Source organism: Rhinatrema bivittatum, chromosome 6 (assembly GCF_901001135.1).
Source record: "Rhinatrema bivittatum chromosome 6, aRhiBiv1.1, whole genome shotgun sequence".
NCBI lineage: Eukaryota > Metazoa > Chordata > Amphibia > Gymnophiona > Rhinatrematidae > Rhinatrema > Rhinatrema bivittatum.
Window position 1 is genome coordinate 4,586,529 of NC_042620.1, and position 21,217 is coordinate 4,607,745.

Below are 21,217 nucleotides of genomic sequence, written 5' to 3' on the forward strand. Positions count from 1 at the left end.
CCGGATGAGCCGATACTGGATATCCATCCATGCTGCCTAAGAGGGAGCCGAGGGTGGACACTTGGACCCGCAAAGAGCTGAAAGACAGGCCTTTAGATAGGCCCTTCTGAAGAAAGGAAAGGACCTGGGGTATCTGAGCTTGACGAGCCGGTACGCCGGATTCCGTACATACATTCTCGAAAATTTTCCAGACCTGGACATAAGCAAGGGAGGTAGATGGCTTCCGAGACCGAAGCAGGGTAGAAATAGCTTCTTCCTTATATCCTTTCTTTATCTCCGCCATTCAAAAGCCAGGCCGCTAGACAAAAGCGATCCGCCTGCCGGAGTAGGCGTGGGAGATGGCCGAGGTGAAGAGGACCGTCCGTCGCCAGGTTTACCAGATCTGCGAACCACAGTCTGCGGGGCCACGCGAATGACCGGCCCCCTGTGGAGTTCTAATCTTCTGAGAACCTTTCCCACTAGGGGTCACGGAGGAAACACATAGAGGAGGACGTCGTGGGGCCAGGGAAGGACCAGGGCATCCTCTCCTTCCGAGCAGTGCTCCATCCAGCAGCTGAAGAATCTGGGAGCTTTGGCATTGCTCAAGGTGGCCATCAGGTCCAGGTGAGGAGGACCCCACCTGTGAACAATGAGATCCATCGCTCCGTCCGACAACTCCCACTTGCCGGGATCGAGATGTTGATGGCTGAGGAAATCGGCTTGGACATTCTCCTTGTCTGCTATGCGAGAGGCCGCCAGGCGCACCAGGTGCCACTCTGCCCAAGCGAGGAGCTTGCTGGCTTCGAGAGCCACCAGACGACTCCTGGTGCCCCCCTGTCGATTGATATAGGCCACCGTGGTGTAATTGTCGGAGAGTACACGCACCACTCTGCAGCGGATCAGCGGGAGAAAGATCTTGAGAGCCAGATGATTGATGTGCCAGCGGTACTGGACTTGGGACCAGGACCCCTGCGTGGCCTCAGATTGACAGACCGCTCCCCACCCAGAGAGGCTGGCATCTGTTGTCACTACTATCCACTGCATTGTCACTACTATCCCTGCGGAGTCCTCAGGGGCATTCCCTTCAAGAGGTGTGCTAGCGACAGCCACCATTGTATGTCGGAGATGGTAGAACCGGAGAGAGGTAGGGGCGTCTGAAACTGCTCGGACATCAGCTTCCAGCGGGATAGCAAAGCTTTCTGTAATGGTTGGATATGCGCAAAAGCCCAGGGGACCAGATCGATAGTAGAAGCCATGGTCCCCAGTACCTGAAGGTAGTCCCATGCCGTGGGATGCAGGAGTGAGAGTAGTTTGTGCACTTGGTCCATAAGTTTGAGCGCCTGAGCATCCGGGAGGAACACCTTGCCGACTCTGGTATCGAAGCGAGCACCCAGAAATTCCAGGACCTGGGAGGGCTGAAGGTTGCTCTTGGAGAAATTGACTATCCATCCGAGGGAGGTAAGGAGAGCAAGGACCCGATTGACTGCTATTCTGCAGAGAGTCACCGACTTCGCCCGCACAAGCCAGTCATCCAGGTAAGTATAGACTAGGATTCCTTCTCGATGAAGAGCAGCCCCCACCACCACCATGACCTTGGTAAAGGTGCGGGGAACGGTGGCAAGGCCAAAAGGCAGAGCTCGGAACTGAAAGTGTTGGCCCAGGATGTTGAAACGGAGATACTTCTGGTGCTTGCGACGAATAGGTATGTGGAGATAGGCCTCCGTCAAGTCGAAGGAGGCCAGGTATTCAGCTGGACAAACTGCCGCTACCACCACCCTCAGGGTTTCCATTTGGAACTGGGGTACCCTGAGGGCCCGATTGACCCTCTTGAGGTCCAAGATGGGATGGAAAGAATTGTCCTTCTTTGGCACGACGAAGAAGATGGAATACTAGCCGATGACTTGTTCCTCCACCGGGACTGGAACTATGGCTCCCAAATCCTGTAGCCTGGTGAAAGTCTGGCAAACGGCCACCCGTTTCTGGTGACCGCAAGGGGAGACCATGTACAGGTCCAGCAGATCTAGAGCAAATTCTAAAGCGTAACCTTTCTCTATCACCTCGAGGACCCACTGGTCCGACGTGATTTTGATCCATTCCTTCAGAAAACGGGAGAGATATCCACCTAAGTCTAGAATGGAGGAATGGGCCTGCCTGATCTCATTGGGAGGCGGGCTCTGCAGTTGAATGTTGCGTGTTACCATCCAGGAATGTCCGGCAGCCACGAAAGGAATGTGACCATGCCTGGGACCTGGAGGAGTTCCCTCTAGGAAAGGAACCCCGTGCCTTGTTGGTATACCTCCTCTGTCCCCTGAATCGGGAACGCGTAGGAAAGAAAAACCTAGACTGTTTAGGACGGTCCTCCAGCAGCTTATGGATCTTGTTCTCATCCAAAGATTTAATAAAGCTGCTCTAGGTCTTCGCCAAAAAGCAACTTACCCTTGAAGGGGTGGGATTTGGAAGAGGAGTCCGCCGACCAGTTGCGCAGCCAGAGGAGGCGTCTGGCCGACACTGCTGAGACCATCACCTTGGCCTGTACACGGAGTAAATTGTAGATGGCATCCGCTGCATATGCCACTGCGCCCTCCAGTCGTTCAGCCTGCTCCGCCTCTGCAGAGGGGAGGTCCTGGGTGCTGAGCAATTGTTGGATCCACCTAAGACTTGCCCGCTGCATGAGACTGCTGCAGATCGTCGCACGGACACCTAAAGCCAAGACTTCGAAGATACGCTTAAGATAAAATTCAAGTCTGCGGTCCTGGACATCCTTGAGATCGGTGGCTCCCACCACTGGGATGGTGGTGTGCTTGGTGACAGCAGAGACTGAAGAGTCCACTTTAGGAATTTTCAGCATGTCCAGGCAATCCTCGGGAAGAGGATAGAGCTTATCCATAGCCCTACCCACATGTAGCCCCATCTCGGGAGCTTCCCATTCCCGAAGGAGCAGCAGCTTATGCATGGGATGGAACGGGAAAGTGCATGGAGGCTCCCTGAGTCCCGCCAGGACTGGGTCCACATGGGCTGGCATTGCAGCTGTAACCTAATCATCTGGAGGGACTTCAATCCCCAGTTCCTGCAGGATGAAGGGAATGAGAGGCTCCAGCTCTTCCCTCTGAAACCATCATAGCACGCGGGGGTCATCCCCTTCGAGAGGGGGACCCAGCAAAGACAAATCCGCGTCTGGATCCTGGTCCGGCATTGTGAGTGGCTGAGGCGGATCCGGGGGGGGGGGGGAATGGTACCCCGGTACCACTCTAATCCTTACAGAGCCTTGCGGATCCGGCGCCGCAGGAGCGGGCGGAGTGGGCATCCATGGGATTTTGGTGGGCGGGGGACTTGGGGGGGGCCTCCTTCTCCTGCAAACTAGCCAGGTAAGATTTGTGCATCAGCAGCACAAATTCTGAATAAAAACGTGGCCTGGATTTCCCGGGGGAGGAGAGGGGGGTCGGGGAGGTTGGGATACCATCTGGAGGGGGCCCAGGGCTCAAATCGGGGGAAGAAATGTGAAAATCTGGCTCCTCTCTCCCCTGTAGCTCCGAAGCGGGAGCTGCACGAACACCCAAAATGTCCGCCGTTCCCGCGGTTTGCTGGGTCAGGAACGGCCTGGCAATGCAACGTGAGGAACGCCCCCGGGTCCCTGGTGGAGTCAGCGCCGCAGAGGGACCCTCCCCACCCGGCAAACACCCCGAACAGAGCCCATCGCGGGAGAGCCACAAAGCAGGCTAAGCAACAGTGAGATCGCGGTATGATTGATGGGTCTGTCCCCTGAAAAATCGCCACAAGCAGGAGAAAACAGCTGAGCCGAGCTGGGGAGAGGAGCAAGTGCAGGTGATTGAACCCTGCCCATTCCCTTCTCTGCTACAGCAGAGGAAGTAAGCTGCCTTCCGATTACAATTATAAATAAAATCTTGTTTCTTTTTATTCTTCTTTTTTTTTTGACAGGGGAATGAGCTTCCCTATAAGTGCTGTCAGGGAATTAAAACGTCCCTGGGCCCAAGGTAGTTTCTTAGGGGGAGTGACTGGACCACCAGTATCGCCCCAGCACCGGGAAGGGAGCCTAGACTGAGAGAACTCAAGGGACAAGTCCTTCTAGGCCCCCCAAGAGCGAGGAGACAGCGCTGTCCCCTGAATGACAGATTTGAGTAAAGCAAGTGTTGCTTACCTGTAACAGGTGTTCTCACAGGACAGCAGGATGTTAGGCCTCACATATGGGTGACGTCAGTGGACGGAGCCCTGCTATGGAAAACTTTTCTGTCCAAGTTCCTATAAAGCTTTGATCAACGCTGGCACACTGAGTGCACTGAGCATGCTCAGCCTGCAATTATCCCTGTGACCACAGGTGTCTCCCCCTCAGTCTCGTCTTATAGCAAAAAGCGCAAGCGAAACTAAAGTAATAAAATGGATGTAGACCCAACTCCGCGGGGTGGTGGGTGGGTTTCGGTACTCACCCTTATGTGAGGACAACCATCCTGCTGTCCCGTGAGAACACCTATTACAGGTAAGCAACTCTGCTTTCTCACGGGACAAGCAGGATGGTAGTCCTCACATATGGGTGAGTACCGAGCTGAGGATCCCCGAGAGTGTACCCAATGCACCCAAGACGTGCAAAAGGTGCAACATCGGGGGTGGAATTTGGTAAGGAGGGCATCCTGAAACCCTTAACGGGTTGGTGGAAGGATGTTGGGTAGTTAAACCAAAAAGAAGAGGAGTAGACGGACTGGCCAAACATGGAGCATGCCGGCTAGTCATATTTAAGGGATAATGGGCTGCAAAGGTATGGAGAGAGCTCCAGGTCGCAGCCTTACAAATATGTACAAGCGGCACCGGTCGAAGGTGAGTTATTGAGGCTGGTACGGCCCTAACAGAGTGTGGTTACACACGGTGTTGTAGTGAAATGCCTGCTTGTTAGTAGGAAAAAGAGATACAGACCATAAATTGCCCACTGGAACTCGCAGCTTGGCTTTTGCCACAGGATGAAAGAGTTAGGTGTAATTCCTATGGAGTGTAGTGCGGTCTGGATAGAATGCAAGTGCACTTTTACAGTCCAAAGAGTGGAAAACCCTCTTGCTCTGGTGAGAGAGAGGTGTTGGGAAAAAGTGGGCAGAGTATATTCTGAGTAAGGTGAGATGCTGCGTCTACCTTAAGAAGGATATGAAGTTGAGTTTGTAAAACCACTTGGTCACGGAGGAAAGGAGGGTCGGGTGAGTATGTAACAAAGTGTAGAACTCATTGATCCTTCTGGCAGAAGTGATGACTACGAGAGAAAGAGTTTTCCATGCCAGACTGTTAAGTGAGAGGAATGGCAAGGCTCGAATGGGGAACGCATGAGTCTTGTAAGCACTAATATATAGGCCCCATTCCGTAACCAGTAAAAATAGAGGCGGCTTAATCAGTGGTTAACCCATGGTAAGCTGACTCGGAAGGGGTAGAACTGTTAATCGGGTATCCCCACTCCAAGTAGCTCGATGTATCCTGACGCCAGTGCAGAATTACTCTGAACTCGGTCTGGTTATTCTGGAACACCGAAGACTGCCAACACTGTGTACAACAGTGGCGGTGGCAGTAGCGATGTTGCTCGGCCCGGGCATTCTCCAGCACCGAGTAGGATAGCACCAATGTACTGGATGGCGTCGGTGGTGGACGGTCACCGTGCCAGTGACAATGAGTGCCACGGTGCTCGGCCCGGTCCTTCCCAGCGCCTAGGTGGATGCCCTCGCTGTCTTGGATGGCGAATGAGGACGGACTGTCAGCATGCCTGCACTGCTCCTGGCACTGTGTAGTGTCGTAGGCTAATACGGGGCTTTCGTAAAGAACCCAAAGCGTGAAGCACTGTGTTTAGGCGAGGGCATTGCGTGTAGGTGCTATGTCAGTATTAATGGTATCGATGGCGACATGGAGCAGCCTCGAGGGTATCAAAAATATATATATGAAAAAATGTCGATGGCCCGGGCAGAGCAACGATAACAATGATGGAGGCACCGACGGCATTGGTATAGGTCTCGATGGAAACAATGTGGCATCGATGGATCGAATAGACATAGATGGCATCAGGAAATTGATACCGGCATCGACAGAATCGATGGCTGCATCGATAGGAACGAAGAGGACACCGATGGAAACGACATGGACGTAGATGGCATCAATGAATGGAGATGGGCGCCTACGGCATCGGTGGCATTGATCCGGCATCGACATGGGCATCGATATGGCATTGATGGAATAGACGATGGCATCGATGGAATCGATCCAGGCATCGATGGAACTGACCTGGGTATCAATGGAATCGACCTAGGCATCGATGACTCCGACGACACCAAGGTGTGCATCGATGGCATCCGCCCGGGCATCAATGACACCGATGGAAAAATTAGCACCATGGATGAAAACATTGATGGCACTGAAAGGATCGCTGTGGGGATCGATGGCATCGACAGACCCGGGGGGAGAGGTGTCGAGGGTGTCGATAAAGGCAGGACGGCCTGGTAATCAGGCCAATCAGAAACAGATACTTAGGCACCTTACACGTACCTTCAGCCAAGTCCTCACTCAAGAAACGTGCATTCTCGACTGCCAGCCCCCTTCATTGGAATGCCCTCCCCACGGACATTCGCCTCGAAACGTGTACTCGAACATTCAAAAAGAAACTCAAGACCTGGCTCTTTACAAAAGCCTACACTTAAAGGTTTAGCTCAGAACCACGTCCCAGAACTTGATTCATTCTCGCTTTTATAATCATATCAAACAACTCCTAATTTTATCCTTGGTCTCACAATTCCAAATCATTAAATATTTGAGCATGCTACACCAATACCTCTTAAGCCAGATGTAACCTCAGTTTTTGAAGTCTTCACTCCTAAAGAAATAACCGCCAGTTCTTATTTACTTAACCCTATTCTGAAGACGTAAACTTTTCATGAAGACTGTAATCTGTAAGCATCTGTATTTATTATAAGAATTTGTATTTACTATTTATTTTATTATTATTATTTAGCTATTAACATTGTTCTGTTACCACTTGGTACTATTTCTCTCCTTTACCTCAAACTCTAAGTTCCTACTAAGTTAGCCATGTTATTTATACCCAATCGTTGGATGTAATTGTATATTTATTTAATTGTTCAATCTGTTTGATGTAATTTTCTGATCCTTGTTCTGTGTAAACCGAAGTGGTATGCACTAGTGCATGAACTCCGGTATATAAAAGCCTTTAAATAAATAAATAAATAAGGGGTACTGACGGTAGCGATGGGGGCATCGACTGCACGAAGGTACCGAGGTATGAATTCTACAGAGGCCCTGGTGGCAACGGTAGCCGTGGAAGTCCCTATCCCACTAGTGCTAATAACCAGGCAGAGGGTCACGGGAAGACACTCGCAGGCTATGTGGGGCTAACTGTGAAAACATAGGGAGAGGGAAGGCCGCAATTCGGTTGGTAGGCCGGGGAAACCGTAGTGAGGTGACAGGAACCGACCGAAAAACAGGGCATAGTACTCACCGAGCGTCGATTAAAAGTACGCAAAGGGAGACCCGCACAGGGAAAAAGCATTTGTAAAGTAAAAGTTTAAGTGTTTCTGTGTGGAAAAATTGTGAGAATTTCTCACAGAGCTCCTAACCGCTATGCTTACTGCAAAGTGGAAAAAAGAAGACTGAGGGGAGACACCTGTGGTCACAGGGATAATTGCAGGCTGAGCATGCTCAGTGCACTCAGTGTGCCAGTGTCAGTCAAAGCTTTGTAGAAACTTTGACAGAAAAGTTTTCCATACAGGACTCCGTCCACTGACGTCACCCATCCTGCTTGTCCTGTGAGAAAAACAGTTTCAAACTTTTTTTTTTAAACACAGAGAACAATAATACTTGCTTGAGCTTGAGAAATAGATATAACCCCCCCCCCACCCCCGCAGGGCAATAAAGGAATGAAGTAAAGGAACCGCAGGGTGAGCTGCCTGCATCTGCTGGAGACAGACAAATACTGAAGGGCTGCAGGGTAGGCTCTTTCCTGATATAGGATACCCTCTCAGTTTTGGTCTGTCTCCATCTGCTGGACAGGAGGCTCAACCCACGGTCTGGACTGATCCAGGCACTTACAGTGAATATAAATTAAAAAAAAAAACAAAGATTTCTGTAACTCCATATTAATAATGGTTTATAGGGATTTGCATTTGTTGGGCCATTTGTTTTATTCGTTTTGGCCGTGTGCACATATCTCCTGATCAGAAGGTACATGCACAAAACTGACTGTGCACGCACATTTGGGTAGGTGCCCACATATCAGTGGTTTTGTGCGTGTACATGCTGATTGTGAGATATGCGCACAACTGCTGAAAGGAATGAAATGAATGGCCTTAAACACCCTCCCCCCCCCCCAAAAAAAAATACCAATGAATACACATCCCTAACATTGGTTTATGGACTTTTCCTCCAGGAACTTATCCAAACCTTTTTTTTAAACACACCTACACTAACAGCTTTCACCATATCCTCTGGCAATGAATTCCAGAGCTTAATTATGCATAGAGTACAAAAAAAAACAAATGTCTCGTATTAGTTTTAAATGTATTACCTAGTAACTTCATTCCATATCCCCTAATCTTTGAACTCTTCGAAAGAGCAAACAATCGACTGTTTACTCGTTCCATTGCACTCATTTTGTAGGCCTCTATTGTATCTCCCCTCAGCCTTCTCTTCTTCAAGCTGAAGACACCTAACCTCTTTAGCCTTTCCTTATAGGGGAATTGTTCCATCCCCTTTATCATTTTGGTCGCCCTTCTCTGTACCTTTTCTAATTCTGCTCTATCTTTCTTGAGATGTGGTGACCAGAACTGCACACAGTACTCAAGATGAGGTTGCACCATGGAGTGATACAGAGGCATTATGATATTCTCTGTTTTATTCTCCATTCCTTTCCTAATAATCCCCAGCATTCTGTTTGTGTATGATATATGAACACAAGATGAGGTCACACCATGGAGTGATACAGAGACATTATGATATTCTCTGTTTTATTCTCCATTCCTTTCCTAATAATCCCCAGCATTCTGTTTGTGTATGATATATGAACACAAGATGAGGATGCACCATGGAGTGATACAGAGACATTATGATATTCTCTGTTTTATTCTCCATTCCTTCCCTAATAATCCCCAGCATTCTGTTTGTGTATGATATATGAACACAAGATGAGGATGCACCATGGAGTGATACAGAGACATTATGATATTCTCTGTTTTATTCTCCATTCCTTTCCTAATAATCCCCAGCATTCTGTTTGTGTATGATATATGAACACAAGATGAGGATGCACCATGGAGCGATACAGAGACATTATGATATTCTCTGTTTTATTCTCCATTCCTTTCCTAATAATCCCCAGCATTCTGTTTGTGTATGATATATGAACACAAGATGAGGATGCACCATGGAGCGATACAGAGACATTAGGATATTCTCTGTTTTATTCTCCATTCCTTTCCTAATAATCCCCAGCATTCTGTTTGTGTATGATATATGAACACAAGATGAGGATGCACCATGGAGCGATACAGAGACATTATGATATTCTCTGTTTTATTCTCCATTCCTTTCCTAATAATCCCCAGCATTCTGTTTGTGTATGATATATGAACACAAGATGAGGATGCACCATGGAGTTATACAGAGACATTATGATATTCTCTGTTTTATTCTCCATTCCTTTCCTAATAATCCCCAGCATTCTGTTTGTGTATGATATATGAACACAAGATGAGGATGCACCATGGAGTGATACAGAGACATTATGATATTCTCTGTTTTATTCTCCATTCCTTTCCTCATAATCCCCAGCATTCTGTTTGTGTATGATATATGAACACAAGATGAGGATGCACCAGGGAGTGATACAGAGGCATTATGATATTCTCTGTTTTATTCTCCATTCCTTTCCTAATAATCCCGTGCATTCTGTTTGTGTATGATATATGAACACAAGATGAGGTCCCACCATGGAGTGATACAGAGACATTATGATATTCTCTGTTTTATTCTCCATTCCTTTCCTAATAATCCCCAGCATTCTGTTTGTGTATGATATATGTACACAAGATGAGGATGCACCATGGAGTGATACAGAGACATTATGATATTCTCTGTTTTATTCTCCATTCCTTTCCTAATAATCCCCAGCATTCTGTTTGTGTATGATATATGAACACAAGATGAGGATGCACCATGGAAGGATACAGAGACATTATGATATTCTCTGTTTTATTCTCCATTCCTTTCCTAATAATCCCCAGCATTCTGTTTGTGTATGATATATGAACACAAGATGAGGATGCACCATGGAGTGATACAGTGACATTATGATATTCTCTGTTTTATTCTCCATTCCTTTCCTAATAATCCCCAGCATTCTGTTTGTGTATGATATATGAACACAAGATGAGGATGCACCATGGAGTGATACAGAGGCATTAGGATATTCTCTGTTTTATTCTCCATTCCTTTCCTAATAATCCCCAGCATTCTGTTTGTGTATGATATATGAACACAAGATGAGGATGCACCATGGAGTGATACAGAGGCATTATGATATTCTCTGTTTTATTCTCCATTCCTTTCCTAATAATCCCCAGCATTCTGTTTGTGTATGATATATGAACACAAGATGAGGATGCACCATGGAGCGATACAGAGACATTATGATATTCTCTGTTTTATTCTCCATTCCTTTCCTAATAATCCCCAGCATTCTGTTTGTGTATGATATATGTACACAAGATGAGGATGCACCATGGAGTGATACAGAGACATTATGATATTCTCTGTTTTATTCTCCATTCCTTTCCTAATAATCCCCAGCATTCTGTTTGTGTATGATATATGAACACAAGATGAGGATGCACCATGGAAGGATACAGAGACATTATGATATTCTCTGTTTTATTCTCCATTCCTTTCCTAATAATCCCCAGCATTCTGTTTGTGTATGATATATGAACACAAGATGAGGATGCACCATGGAGTGATACAGTGACATTATGATATTCTCTGTTTTATTCTCCATTCCTTTCCTAATAATCCCCAGCATTCTGTTTGTGTATGATATATGAACACAAGATGAGGATGCACCATGGAGTGATACAGAGGCATTAGGATATTCTCTGTTTTATTCTCCATTCCTTTCCTAATAATCCCCAGCATTCTGTTTGTGTATGATATATGAACACAAGATGAGGATGCACCATGGAGTGATACAGAGGCATTATGATATTCTCTGTTTTATTCTCCATTCCTTTCCTAATAATCCCCAGCATTCTGTTTGTGTATGATATATGAACACAAGATGAGGATGCACCATGGAGCGATACAGAGGCATTATGATATTCTCTGTTTTATTCTCCATTCCTTTCCTAATAATCCCCAGCATTCTGTTTGTGCATGATATATGAACACAAGATGAGGATGCACCATGGAGTGATACAGAGACATTATGATATTCTCTGTTTTATTCTCCGTTCCTTTCCTAATAATCCCCAGCATTCTGTGTGTGTATGATATATGAACACAAGATGAGGATGCACCATGAAGTGATACAGAGGTATTATGATATTCTCTGTTTTATTCTCCATCCCTTTCCTAATAATCCCTTGCATTCTGTGTGTGTATGATATATGAACACAAGATGAGCTTGCACCATGGAGTGATACAGAGACATTATGATATTCTCTGTTTTATTCTCCATTCCTTTCCTAATAATCCCCAGCATTCTGTTTGTGTATGATATATGAACACAAGATGAGGATGCACCATGGAGAGATAGAGAGGCATTATGATATTCTCTGTTTTATTCTCCATTCCTTTCCTAATAATCCCCAGCATTCTGTTTGTGTATGATATATGAACACAAGATGAGGATGCACCATGGAGTGATACAGGGGCATTATGATATTCTCTGTTTTATTCTCCATTCCTTTCCTAATAATCCCAGCATTCTGTTTGTGTATGATATATGAACACAAGATGAGGATGCACCATGGAGTGATACAGAGACATTATGATATTCTCTGTTTTATTCTCCATTCCTTTCCTAATAATCCCAGCATTCTGTTTGTGTATGATATATGAACACAAGATGAGGATGCACCATGGAGAGATAGAGAGGCATTATGATATTCTCTGTTTTATTCTCCATTCCTTTCCTAATAATCCCCAGCATTCTGTTTGTGTATGATATATGAACACAAGATGAGGATGCACCATGGAGTGATACAGGGGCATTATGATATTCTCTGTTTTATTCTCCATTCCTTTCCTAATAATCCCCAGCATTCTGTTTGTGTATGATATATGAACACAAGATGAGGATGCACCATGGAGTGATACAGGGGCATTATGATATTCTCTGTTTTATTCTCCATTCCTTTCCTAATAATCCCAGCATTCTGTTTGTGTATGATATATGAACACAAGATGAGGATGCACCATGGAGTGATACAGAGACATTATGATATTCTCTGTTTTATTCTCCAGTCCTTACCTAATAATCCCCAGCATTCTGTTTGTGTATGATATATGAACACAAGATGAGGATGCACCATGGAGTGATACAGAGACATTATGATATTCTCTGTTTTATTCTCCATTCCTTTCCTAATAATCCCCAGCATTCTGTTTGTGTATGATATATGAACACAAGATGAGGTCGCACCATGGAGTGATACAGAGGCATTATGATATTCTCTGTTTTATTCTCCATTCCTTTCCTAATAATCCCCAGCATTCTGTTTGTGTATGATATATGAACACAAGATGAGGATGCACCATGGAGGGATACAGAGACATTATGATATTCTCTGTTTTATTCTCCATTCCTTTCCTAATAATCCCCAGCATTCTGTTTGTGTATGATATATGAACACAAGATGAGGATGCACCATGGAGTGATACAGAGACATTATGATATTCTCTGTTTTATTCTCCTTTCCTTTCCTAATAATCCCCAGCATTCTGTTTGTGTATGATATATGAACACAAGATGAGGATGCACCATGGAGTGATACAGAGACATTATGATATTCTCTGTTTTATTCTCCATTCCTTTCCTAATAATCCCCAGCATTCTGTTTGTGTATGATATATGAACACAAGATGAGGATGCACCATGGAGTGATACAGAGGCATTATGATATTCTCTGTTTTATTCTCCATTCCTTTCCTAATAATCCCCAGCATTCTGTTTGTGTATGATATATGAACACAAGATGAGGATGCACCATGGAGTGATACAGGGGCATTATGATATTCTCTGTTTTATTCTCCATTCCTTTCCTAATAATCCCGTGCATTCTGTTTGCTTTCTTGGCTGCTGCTGCTGCACACTGAGCAGAAGATTTCAATGTATTATCAACGATGACCCCTAGATCCTTTTCCTGAGTGGTGACTCCTAATGTGGAACCTTGCACTGTGTAGCTATAATTTGGGTCACTCTTCCCTAAGTGCATCACTTTGCACTTGTACACATTAAATTTCATTTGCCATTTGAACGCCCAGTCTCCCAGTTTTACAAAGTCCTCCTGCAATTTCTCGCAATCCATTTGTGATTCAAATTTGAATAATTTTGTATCATTGGCAAATATGATCACCTCACTCATTGTTCCCATTTCCAGATCATTTATAAATATGTTAAAAAGCTAGACTAGATTCTGGCTTTATTTTCCTAAACGTTTTACTAAATCACAAGAAATAAACAAAACCAGCTGTGCTTACCTTATCAGTTCTCAAAAGAAAAGTCAGCAAAGGTAATTCTCAACTCCTCAATCTGGGCCTTCCCTAGGATTCCTCTCTTGCCTTTGGGAGTGCGGGGGTTCTCTCTCCCTTGCTGACCCTGGCTAGTGATTTCCCTTTCCCACGGACCCACCCCAGGACCAGGATTCCCTACTGTTACAGAGTTTAGAGTGGATTGGGGATTTTCATCATATGCACCAAGGATCGTCTCTTTACGGATCCCCTGTATAACTGACATTACTTTTAGTTACACTGGACAGTCTAAAAGCCTAAAAAGAATTAAACAAGCTTTGACATTTTTACTCACGCGTTTCAAACTTGTGCTAATTCAACCCCTTTTTGTGTTTAGGAAGTGTGCCACCATAATTCTCTGCTCCTTTGTTTTTCTGATGGTTCTTAGGAGTCTATTTTCTTTTTAATATTGCTAGTATGTGTTCAGCATGCCCCTGGCTTTTGTCCACTTCTGATCAGCCCCTCCAGGTGTTCCCTGGCACCTGCCTCTAATGTATGAAGCTCAGCCTTGCCTGTCTCTGAGCACCTGTTTCCTGCTTCCTTACATGTTAACATTGGCTCCAATCTTCAGCATGTCGTAGAGTCCCTGTGCCACCTTCTCTGTACTGCTGGTAGAGTGATTGCTTCCCCAGTAATCCAGCCAGCCAGTGTAATATTCCGAGTTCACCTGCATACCAACAAGACCTGATATGTATAACACTATGTACAAACAATGAGAAACACTAAGACAACCAGAGACACATTTTTAGATGCGAGATGTGTACGATGGAAGCAGAAGGTATGGGTCAATATACATCAGAAGGGAAGGGAGAGCCTTCCTATGGAGCTTGCAATCTGTGGGTGCTTTGTAGTCATAGGAATGAAAGCTCATTTTCCAAGGGAAAGCCCATGCAGAAAAATGAAGAAAAGCAAAAATATTAAATAAATACTTTGGTTCAGTGTTCACTATAGAGGATCTTGGAAGATGAGCACTGCTGGTTTGCAAGAGTACTGATAAGGGGGGGGGGGTGAAGTAGATTCCCCTTATATACAAAAGAGAATGTTTGGGTGCAACCAGCAAAACTGAAAGTGGACAAGGCTTTGGGGCCAGATGAGATACAAACCAGGATATTAAGAGAGCTCAGAGAATTCTGGGGGTCAGCTGAAGGAAAAGTTCAATATATGGTTTGAGATGGGCAGTTAGGATTCCACTTCACCAATGTGGTAACAGAGAAGATGTTGAGAACTAAATGCTGATTAGCTTCACCTCAGAGATGGGAAAATGAATGGAGGCTCAGAGGAAGAAAACGATAGTGAAGTGTAAAACATTGATAAGACAGGCTAAGAGAGAATTTGAAATGATGTTGGCCATAGAGACAAAAACTCAAAACAACGTTTTAAAATATATCTGAAGCAAGAAACCTGTGATGGAGTCAGTAGGACCGATAGATGACAGAGGGGTTAAAGAGGCTCTTAGGGAAGATAAGGCCATTGCAGAAAGACTAAATTAATTCTTTGCCTCCGTGTTTACAAATGAGGATGTTGGGGAGATACCAGTTCCAGAGATGGTTTTCAGGGGTGATGAGTCAGACGAACTGAATGAAATCACTGTGAACCTGGAAGTGAGAAGTATGCCTGAACAGAAAACCAACATGGAGAAGGAAATCCCCAGAAGCCTCTGCTTTTCTTTAGCCTGCCTGGGCTGAATGGACTCTGAGTGACTTACAGAATGTCCCTGGATATCTACAAAAGCAGGCAAGCTGGCACCAGACAGGTGATGTCTATTCATGGAGTCACAAAGAAGAAACCACAGGGGAGCTTCAGGCACCATTCTCAGGAGTTTGTAATCCACACAGCTACAGACGTGTTGATTGTCTTGACCAGTAAGAGTTTAACAGAACAAAGAAAGCCATGGGAAATGGGCCACACCTCCTGGGAAGAAACTAATCAGGGATAGTTAGGGATGATCTAATCGTGCATTTGACATCACAACTTATGTAAATGATTCTTTGGGCGGTCACGCAAGTCTAGAAGCTTCCACAATATTGTATAAAAGAAGGGTCACTTCCTGTATATGAGGAGATGCTGGTCAGTTTGTAAGACTAAGGGCGCCCAGTACCCAGCATCTCCCGAGAACACTTATATTGACTAATAAAAATACATTATACTTTTTACTGAGTCTAAGTGTTCTTGTGTCCCTGGCCATAAGCATAGAGTAAGCTTTATAGAAGATGTAGTAGGTCAAATTGACAAACTAGAGTAGCAAATCACCTGGACCAGATGGTATGCACCCCAGGATTCTAAAGGAACTAAAAAATGAAAGTTCAGATCTATTAGTTAACATTTGTAACCTATCATTAAAATCATCCATTGTACCTGAAGACTGGAGGGTGGCCAATGCAACCCCAATATTTAAAAAGGGCTCCAGGAGCAATCCGGAAAACTATAGACCAGTGAGCCTGACTTCAGTGCCGGGAAAAATAGTGGAAACTATTCTAAAGATCAAAATCACAGAACATATAGAAATACATGATTTAATGGAACACAGTCAACATGGATTTACCCAAGGGAAGTCTTGCCTCACAAATCTGCTTCATTTTTTTTGAAGGGGTTAATAAACGTGGATAAAGGTGAACCAGTAGATGTAGTATATTTGGTATTTCAGAAGGCATTTGAGAGGCTTCTAAGTAAAAAGTCTTAGGATAGGTGGCTGTGTCCTTTCATGGATAACAAATTGGTTAAAAGATAGGAAACAGAGAATAGGATGAAAACGTAAATTTTCTCAGTGGAAAAGGCTAAACAGTCGAGTGCCTCAGGGATCTGTACTTGGACAGGTGCTTTTTAAATATATTTTTAAATGATCTGGAAAGGAATACGAATGAGGTAATCAAATTTGCAAAATTATTCAGAGTAGTTAAATCACAAGCAGATTATGAGAAATTGCAAGAGGACCTTGTGAGACTGAAAGATTGGGCATCCAAATGGCAGATGAAATTTAATGTGGACAAGTGCAAGGTGTTGCATATAGGAAAAAATAACCCATGCTGTAGTTACATGAGGTTAGGTTCCATATTAGGAGCTACCACCCAGGAAAAAGGTGTTATAGTGGATAATACATTGAAATCCTTGGCTCAGTGTGCTGAAGCAGTCAAAAAAAGGAAATTATTAGGAAGGGAATGGAGAATAAACTGGAAAATGTCAATGCCTCTGTATCGCTCCATGGTGAGAGCGCACCTTGAGTACTGTGTACAATTCTGCTCACTGCATCTCTAGAAAGATATAGTTGCACTGGAGAAGGTACAGAGAAGGGCAACCAAAATGATAAAGGGGATGGAACAGCTTCTCTATGAGGAAAGGCTGAAGAGGTTAGGGCTGTTCAGTTTGGGGAAGAAACGAGTGAGGGGGGATATGATAGAGGTGTTTAAAATCATGAGAGGTCTTGAATGGGTAGATGTGAATCGGTTATTTACTCTTTCAGGTAATAGGACTAGGGGGCACTCCATGAAGTTAGCATGGGGCACATTTAAAACTAACTGAAGAAATTTCTTTCACTCCATGTACAATTAAGCTCTGGAATTTGTTGCCAGAGGATGTGGTTAGTGCAGTTAGTGTAGGTGGGATTAAAAAATATTTGGATAAGATCTTGGAGGAAAAGTCCATTAACTGCTATTAATCAAGCTGACTTAGGGAATAGTCACTGCTATTACTGGCAACAGTAGCGTGGGATGTACTTAGTGTTTGGGTACTTGCCAGGTTCTTGTGGCCTGGATTGGCCACTGTTGGAAACAGGATGCTGGGCTTGAAGGACCCTTGGTCTGTCCCAGTATGGCAATTTCTTACGTTTTTAACCATCTATAATCCAGTGGGTGCAGGATCTGAGGCAACATATTATTACCAGAGGAAGGTCGTATCAGAAGAATCTGATTGATTTTTTTGATTGGGTGACTAAAGAACTAGATCAAGGACAAACACGTAATTTGATTTACTTGGATTTCAGCAAAGCTTTTGATACGATTCCATTCAGGAGGCTCATGAATAAAGTGAGCAGTCTGGTAGAGGGTCCCAAGCTGGTGGAATGGATTAGAACTTGGTTGACTTGGTAAATGGAACTCACTCTGAAAAGAGAAGGGAGATAAATGGCCTGCCTCAGGGATCTATTCTGTTTAATACTTTTGTGAGTGATATTGCAGAGGGATTAGAAGTACGCAAGTATATTTCATTTATATTCTGCTTTTTGGCACTTCAAAGCAGATTACATTCAGGTACTGTAGGTATTTCCCTATCCCCAGAGGGCTTACAATCTAACAGAGGGGACTAAGGACTAGGGGGCATTCCATGAAGTTAGCAAGTAGCACATTTAAGACTAATCGGAGAAAATTCTTTTTCACTCAACGCACAATAAATCTCTGGAATTTGTTGCCAGAGGATGTGGTTAGTGCAGTTAGTGTAGCTGGGTTCAAAAAAGGTTTGGATAAGTTCTTGGAAGAGAAGTCCATTAACTGCTATTAATCAAGTTTACTTAGGGAATAGTCACTGCTATTAATTGCATCAGTAGCATGGGATCTTCTTAGTGTTTGGGTAATTGCCAGGTTCTTGTGGCCTGGTTTGGCCTCTGTTGGAAACAGGATGCTGGGCTTGATGGACCCTTGGTCTGACCCAGCATGGCAATTTCTTATGTTCTTATGTTCTAAAGTGACTGGCCCAAGGTCACAAGAAGTGGCAGTGGGATTTGAACCCTGGTTTCCCTAATTTGTAGCCAATTTTTCAGATCAAGGAGATTTTGTTCTTCTGTCATTGACTATCCGATTCAAGCTAAAGCACTACAAGACCATTTTCTTGCCCATGGGAATCCTAAGGCATGTATTCACAAAGCTTTCCTACGGGCAAAAAATATAGCCATCCACAATGGCTTTTCTTTCCCCGGTCGAGTGAAAATGACCAAGCACAAATAAGTTGTACAGTTTGTTTTATTATAATTACTGACTTTGTTTTATTTCTTTTTAATGTATTTATAAGCTTATATAGGAAGTTTATGATTTTACTTTTTTGTAAACCATTATGTTTGGTCACAGAATGATGGTATAGAAATGCGATAAATAAATAGTGTTCTTCCATTTTCTGTGGACACGTGCTATTCGGACATCTATGTTAAAGAACTGGCACATTTTACAACTACACTCAGTTTTTACATGCGGGGGGTCAATTTAAGAGATTCTCTGGTACACTCAGACTTTACTAAATTATTAGCCCCTGTCAATTCTGCTGGCTTCCATGAATCATGTGGTTCCTGTACAGTGTGTGAAGTGTCTATGTGCACCTCCACCGTTCAAGAGACATCAGTAAATCGTTTCATAGGGATGTGAATCGTTTTTTGACGATTTAAAATATCGTCCGATATATTTTAAATTGTCAAAAATCGTTAGAAGCGCGATACAATAGGAATTCCCCCGATTTATCGTCAAAAATCGTAAATCGGGGGAAGGGGGAGGGCGGAAAAACCGGCACACTAAAACAACCCTAAAACCCACCCGACCCTTTAAAATAAATCCCCCACCCTCCCGAACCCCCCCAAAATGTCTTAAATTACCTGGGGTCCAGAGCGGGGGTCCCGGTGTGATCTTTTACTCTCGGGCCTGCGGTGCGTTGTAGAAATGGCACCGGCGCTACCTTTGCCCTGTCATATGACAGGGCAAAGGTAGCGCCATACGGCAAAACGATTCGACTGCAGGAGGTCGCTCCCGGACCCCCGCTGGACTTTTGGCAAGTCTTGTGGAGGTCAGGAGACCCCCCAAGCTGGCCAAAAATCCCTGGGGGTCCAGCGGAGGTCCGGGAGCGATCTCCTACGCTCCTGACGTCGGGGGCAAAAAACAAAATGGCGCCGGCGCTACCTTTGACCTGTCATATGACAGGGCAAAGGTAGCGCCGGTGCCATTTCTACAACGCACCGCAGGCCCAAGAGTAAAAGATCACACCGGGACCCCCGCTCTGGACCCCAGGTAATTTAAGACATTTTGGGGGGGTTCGGGAGGGTGGGGGATTTATTTTAAAGGGTCGGGTGGGTTTTAGGGATGTTGTAGTGTGCCGGTTTTCCCGCCCTCCCCCGATTTACGATTTACACGATATTTACAAAAACAAAACCGCGACGATCCGATTCCCTCCCCCCCCCCCAGCCGAAATCGATCGTTAAGACGATCGATCACACGATTCACATCTCTATCGTTTCATTACTTTGAAACAGCCCACCTACTGTTTATCAGTGGGGGTCATCTACCTCCTACAATGCCCTTGTGGCAAGAGTTACATTGGTAAAACCAAAAGGACCTTAAAAGTTAGGATCATGGAACATCAGTCTAATATCTCTTCACATTATCTGAATGCTCCGTTGGTGGCACACTGCAAAGAATTTACCCACTCTTTCTCTGACCTTAGATTTTGTGTCTTAGATCAACCAAGACCCAATTGGAGAGGAGGCAACTTTGACATGACATTGTTACATTTGGAACAACGTTGGATATATAATTTGAATACTGTTAAAGAACATGTCTAAATTCAGAATGAGATCTTAAAGTTTTTTTGTGATATCTTTACTGTCTTTAATGCCTGCTATTTTTTTATTTGCAGGCAATCAACTACAGCCTGGATTGACTAAGGAACTTTCAGTGTTGGATAATGCCCCCCCCCCCCTTGGGTTGATGTCATCTGGATTTTCTGCATGACAATCTTGTTTGTTTGTTGTTCTTGGGTGTTTGACATTTACCCTGTGCGATAGATTCATGATACTACTTAGAACGGAAGCACTAGAATTTCAAAGTTCACAACAGCTGAGTGGTCAGTGTCATTTTATTTTTATTTGACATTTAGAAATCACTTGATTCAGTTCTGGGATATACATCTTCCTCTGGTTTCTTGTTGTGAAGTTTCCTGAAACCTGCACGTCCAATTCTATAAGGTGACACGGGTTTGTTTGAGATAAGTATTGATTTTTTATTTTGTTGGTAATTAATTCTATTTGTTTATCTATTGATTTCTATAGACAACAGTCTTTGGGTTCTGAATTGTACACAGCCCCCGAAGAAGCATTTTTTCGCAAAACCACAGCCGTTGTTGGACTATTTAAAGTTTGTTTTGGACGTTTGTTTTGGACTGTTGTTCCTTTTTATTTGCTTATCAAATTATTTTAAAAAATTAACATTTTGAAGTGAATGATAAGACCGGGTGGCCTGTGCCTTGCTGGACATACCATCTGGCTCGCTAATACCTCATGTTTGAAAATATATTCTTTGCTAACAATTGTTTCTTTGGAATATTTTTTGAATTTATGTTATGGTGGATTGCAAAATCTTTTTAGTATAAAATTTCGTTTTCATTATTTTTGGTTTTCCTATTGTTCTTCTGAGACTTTTAGAGACTCTTTTGTAATTTGTTCCCTGATGTAGCCTGCTTTTATAACCATAAGGCTACGCCTCCATTTTACAGATAACACTAAGAT

The 21,217-nt window shown here is 44.2% G+C and overlaps 1 protein-coding gene across 1 annotated transcript in view; it reads right to left on the bottom strand.

Annotated features, from left to right (window-relative positions):
- LOC115093349 (beta-galactosidase-like) overlaps window positions 1-21,217 on the bottom strand; it is a 207,773-nt gene that overhangs the window by 43,327 nt on the left and 143,229 nt on the right. The window contains exon 11 of the mRNA XM_029604976.1: window positions 14,295-14,416. Coding sequence (XP_029460836.1) covers window positions 14,295-14,416 — 122 coding nt within the window. The remainder of the gene's footprint in view (window positions 1-14,294; window positions 14,417-21,217) is intronic.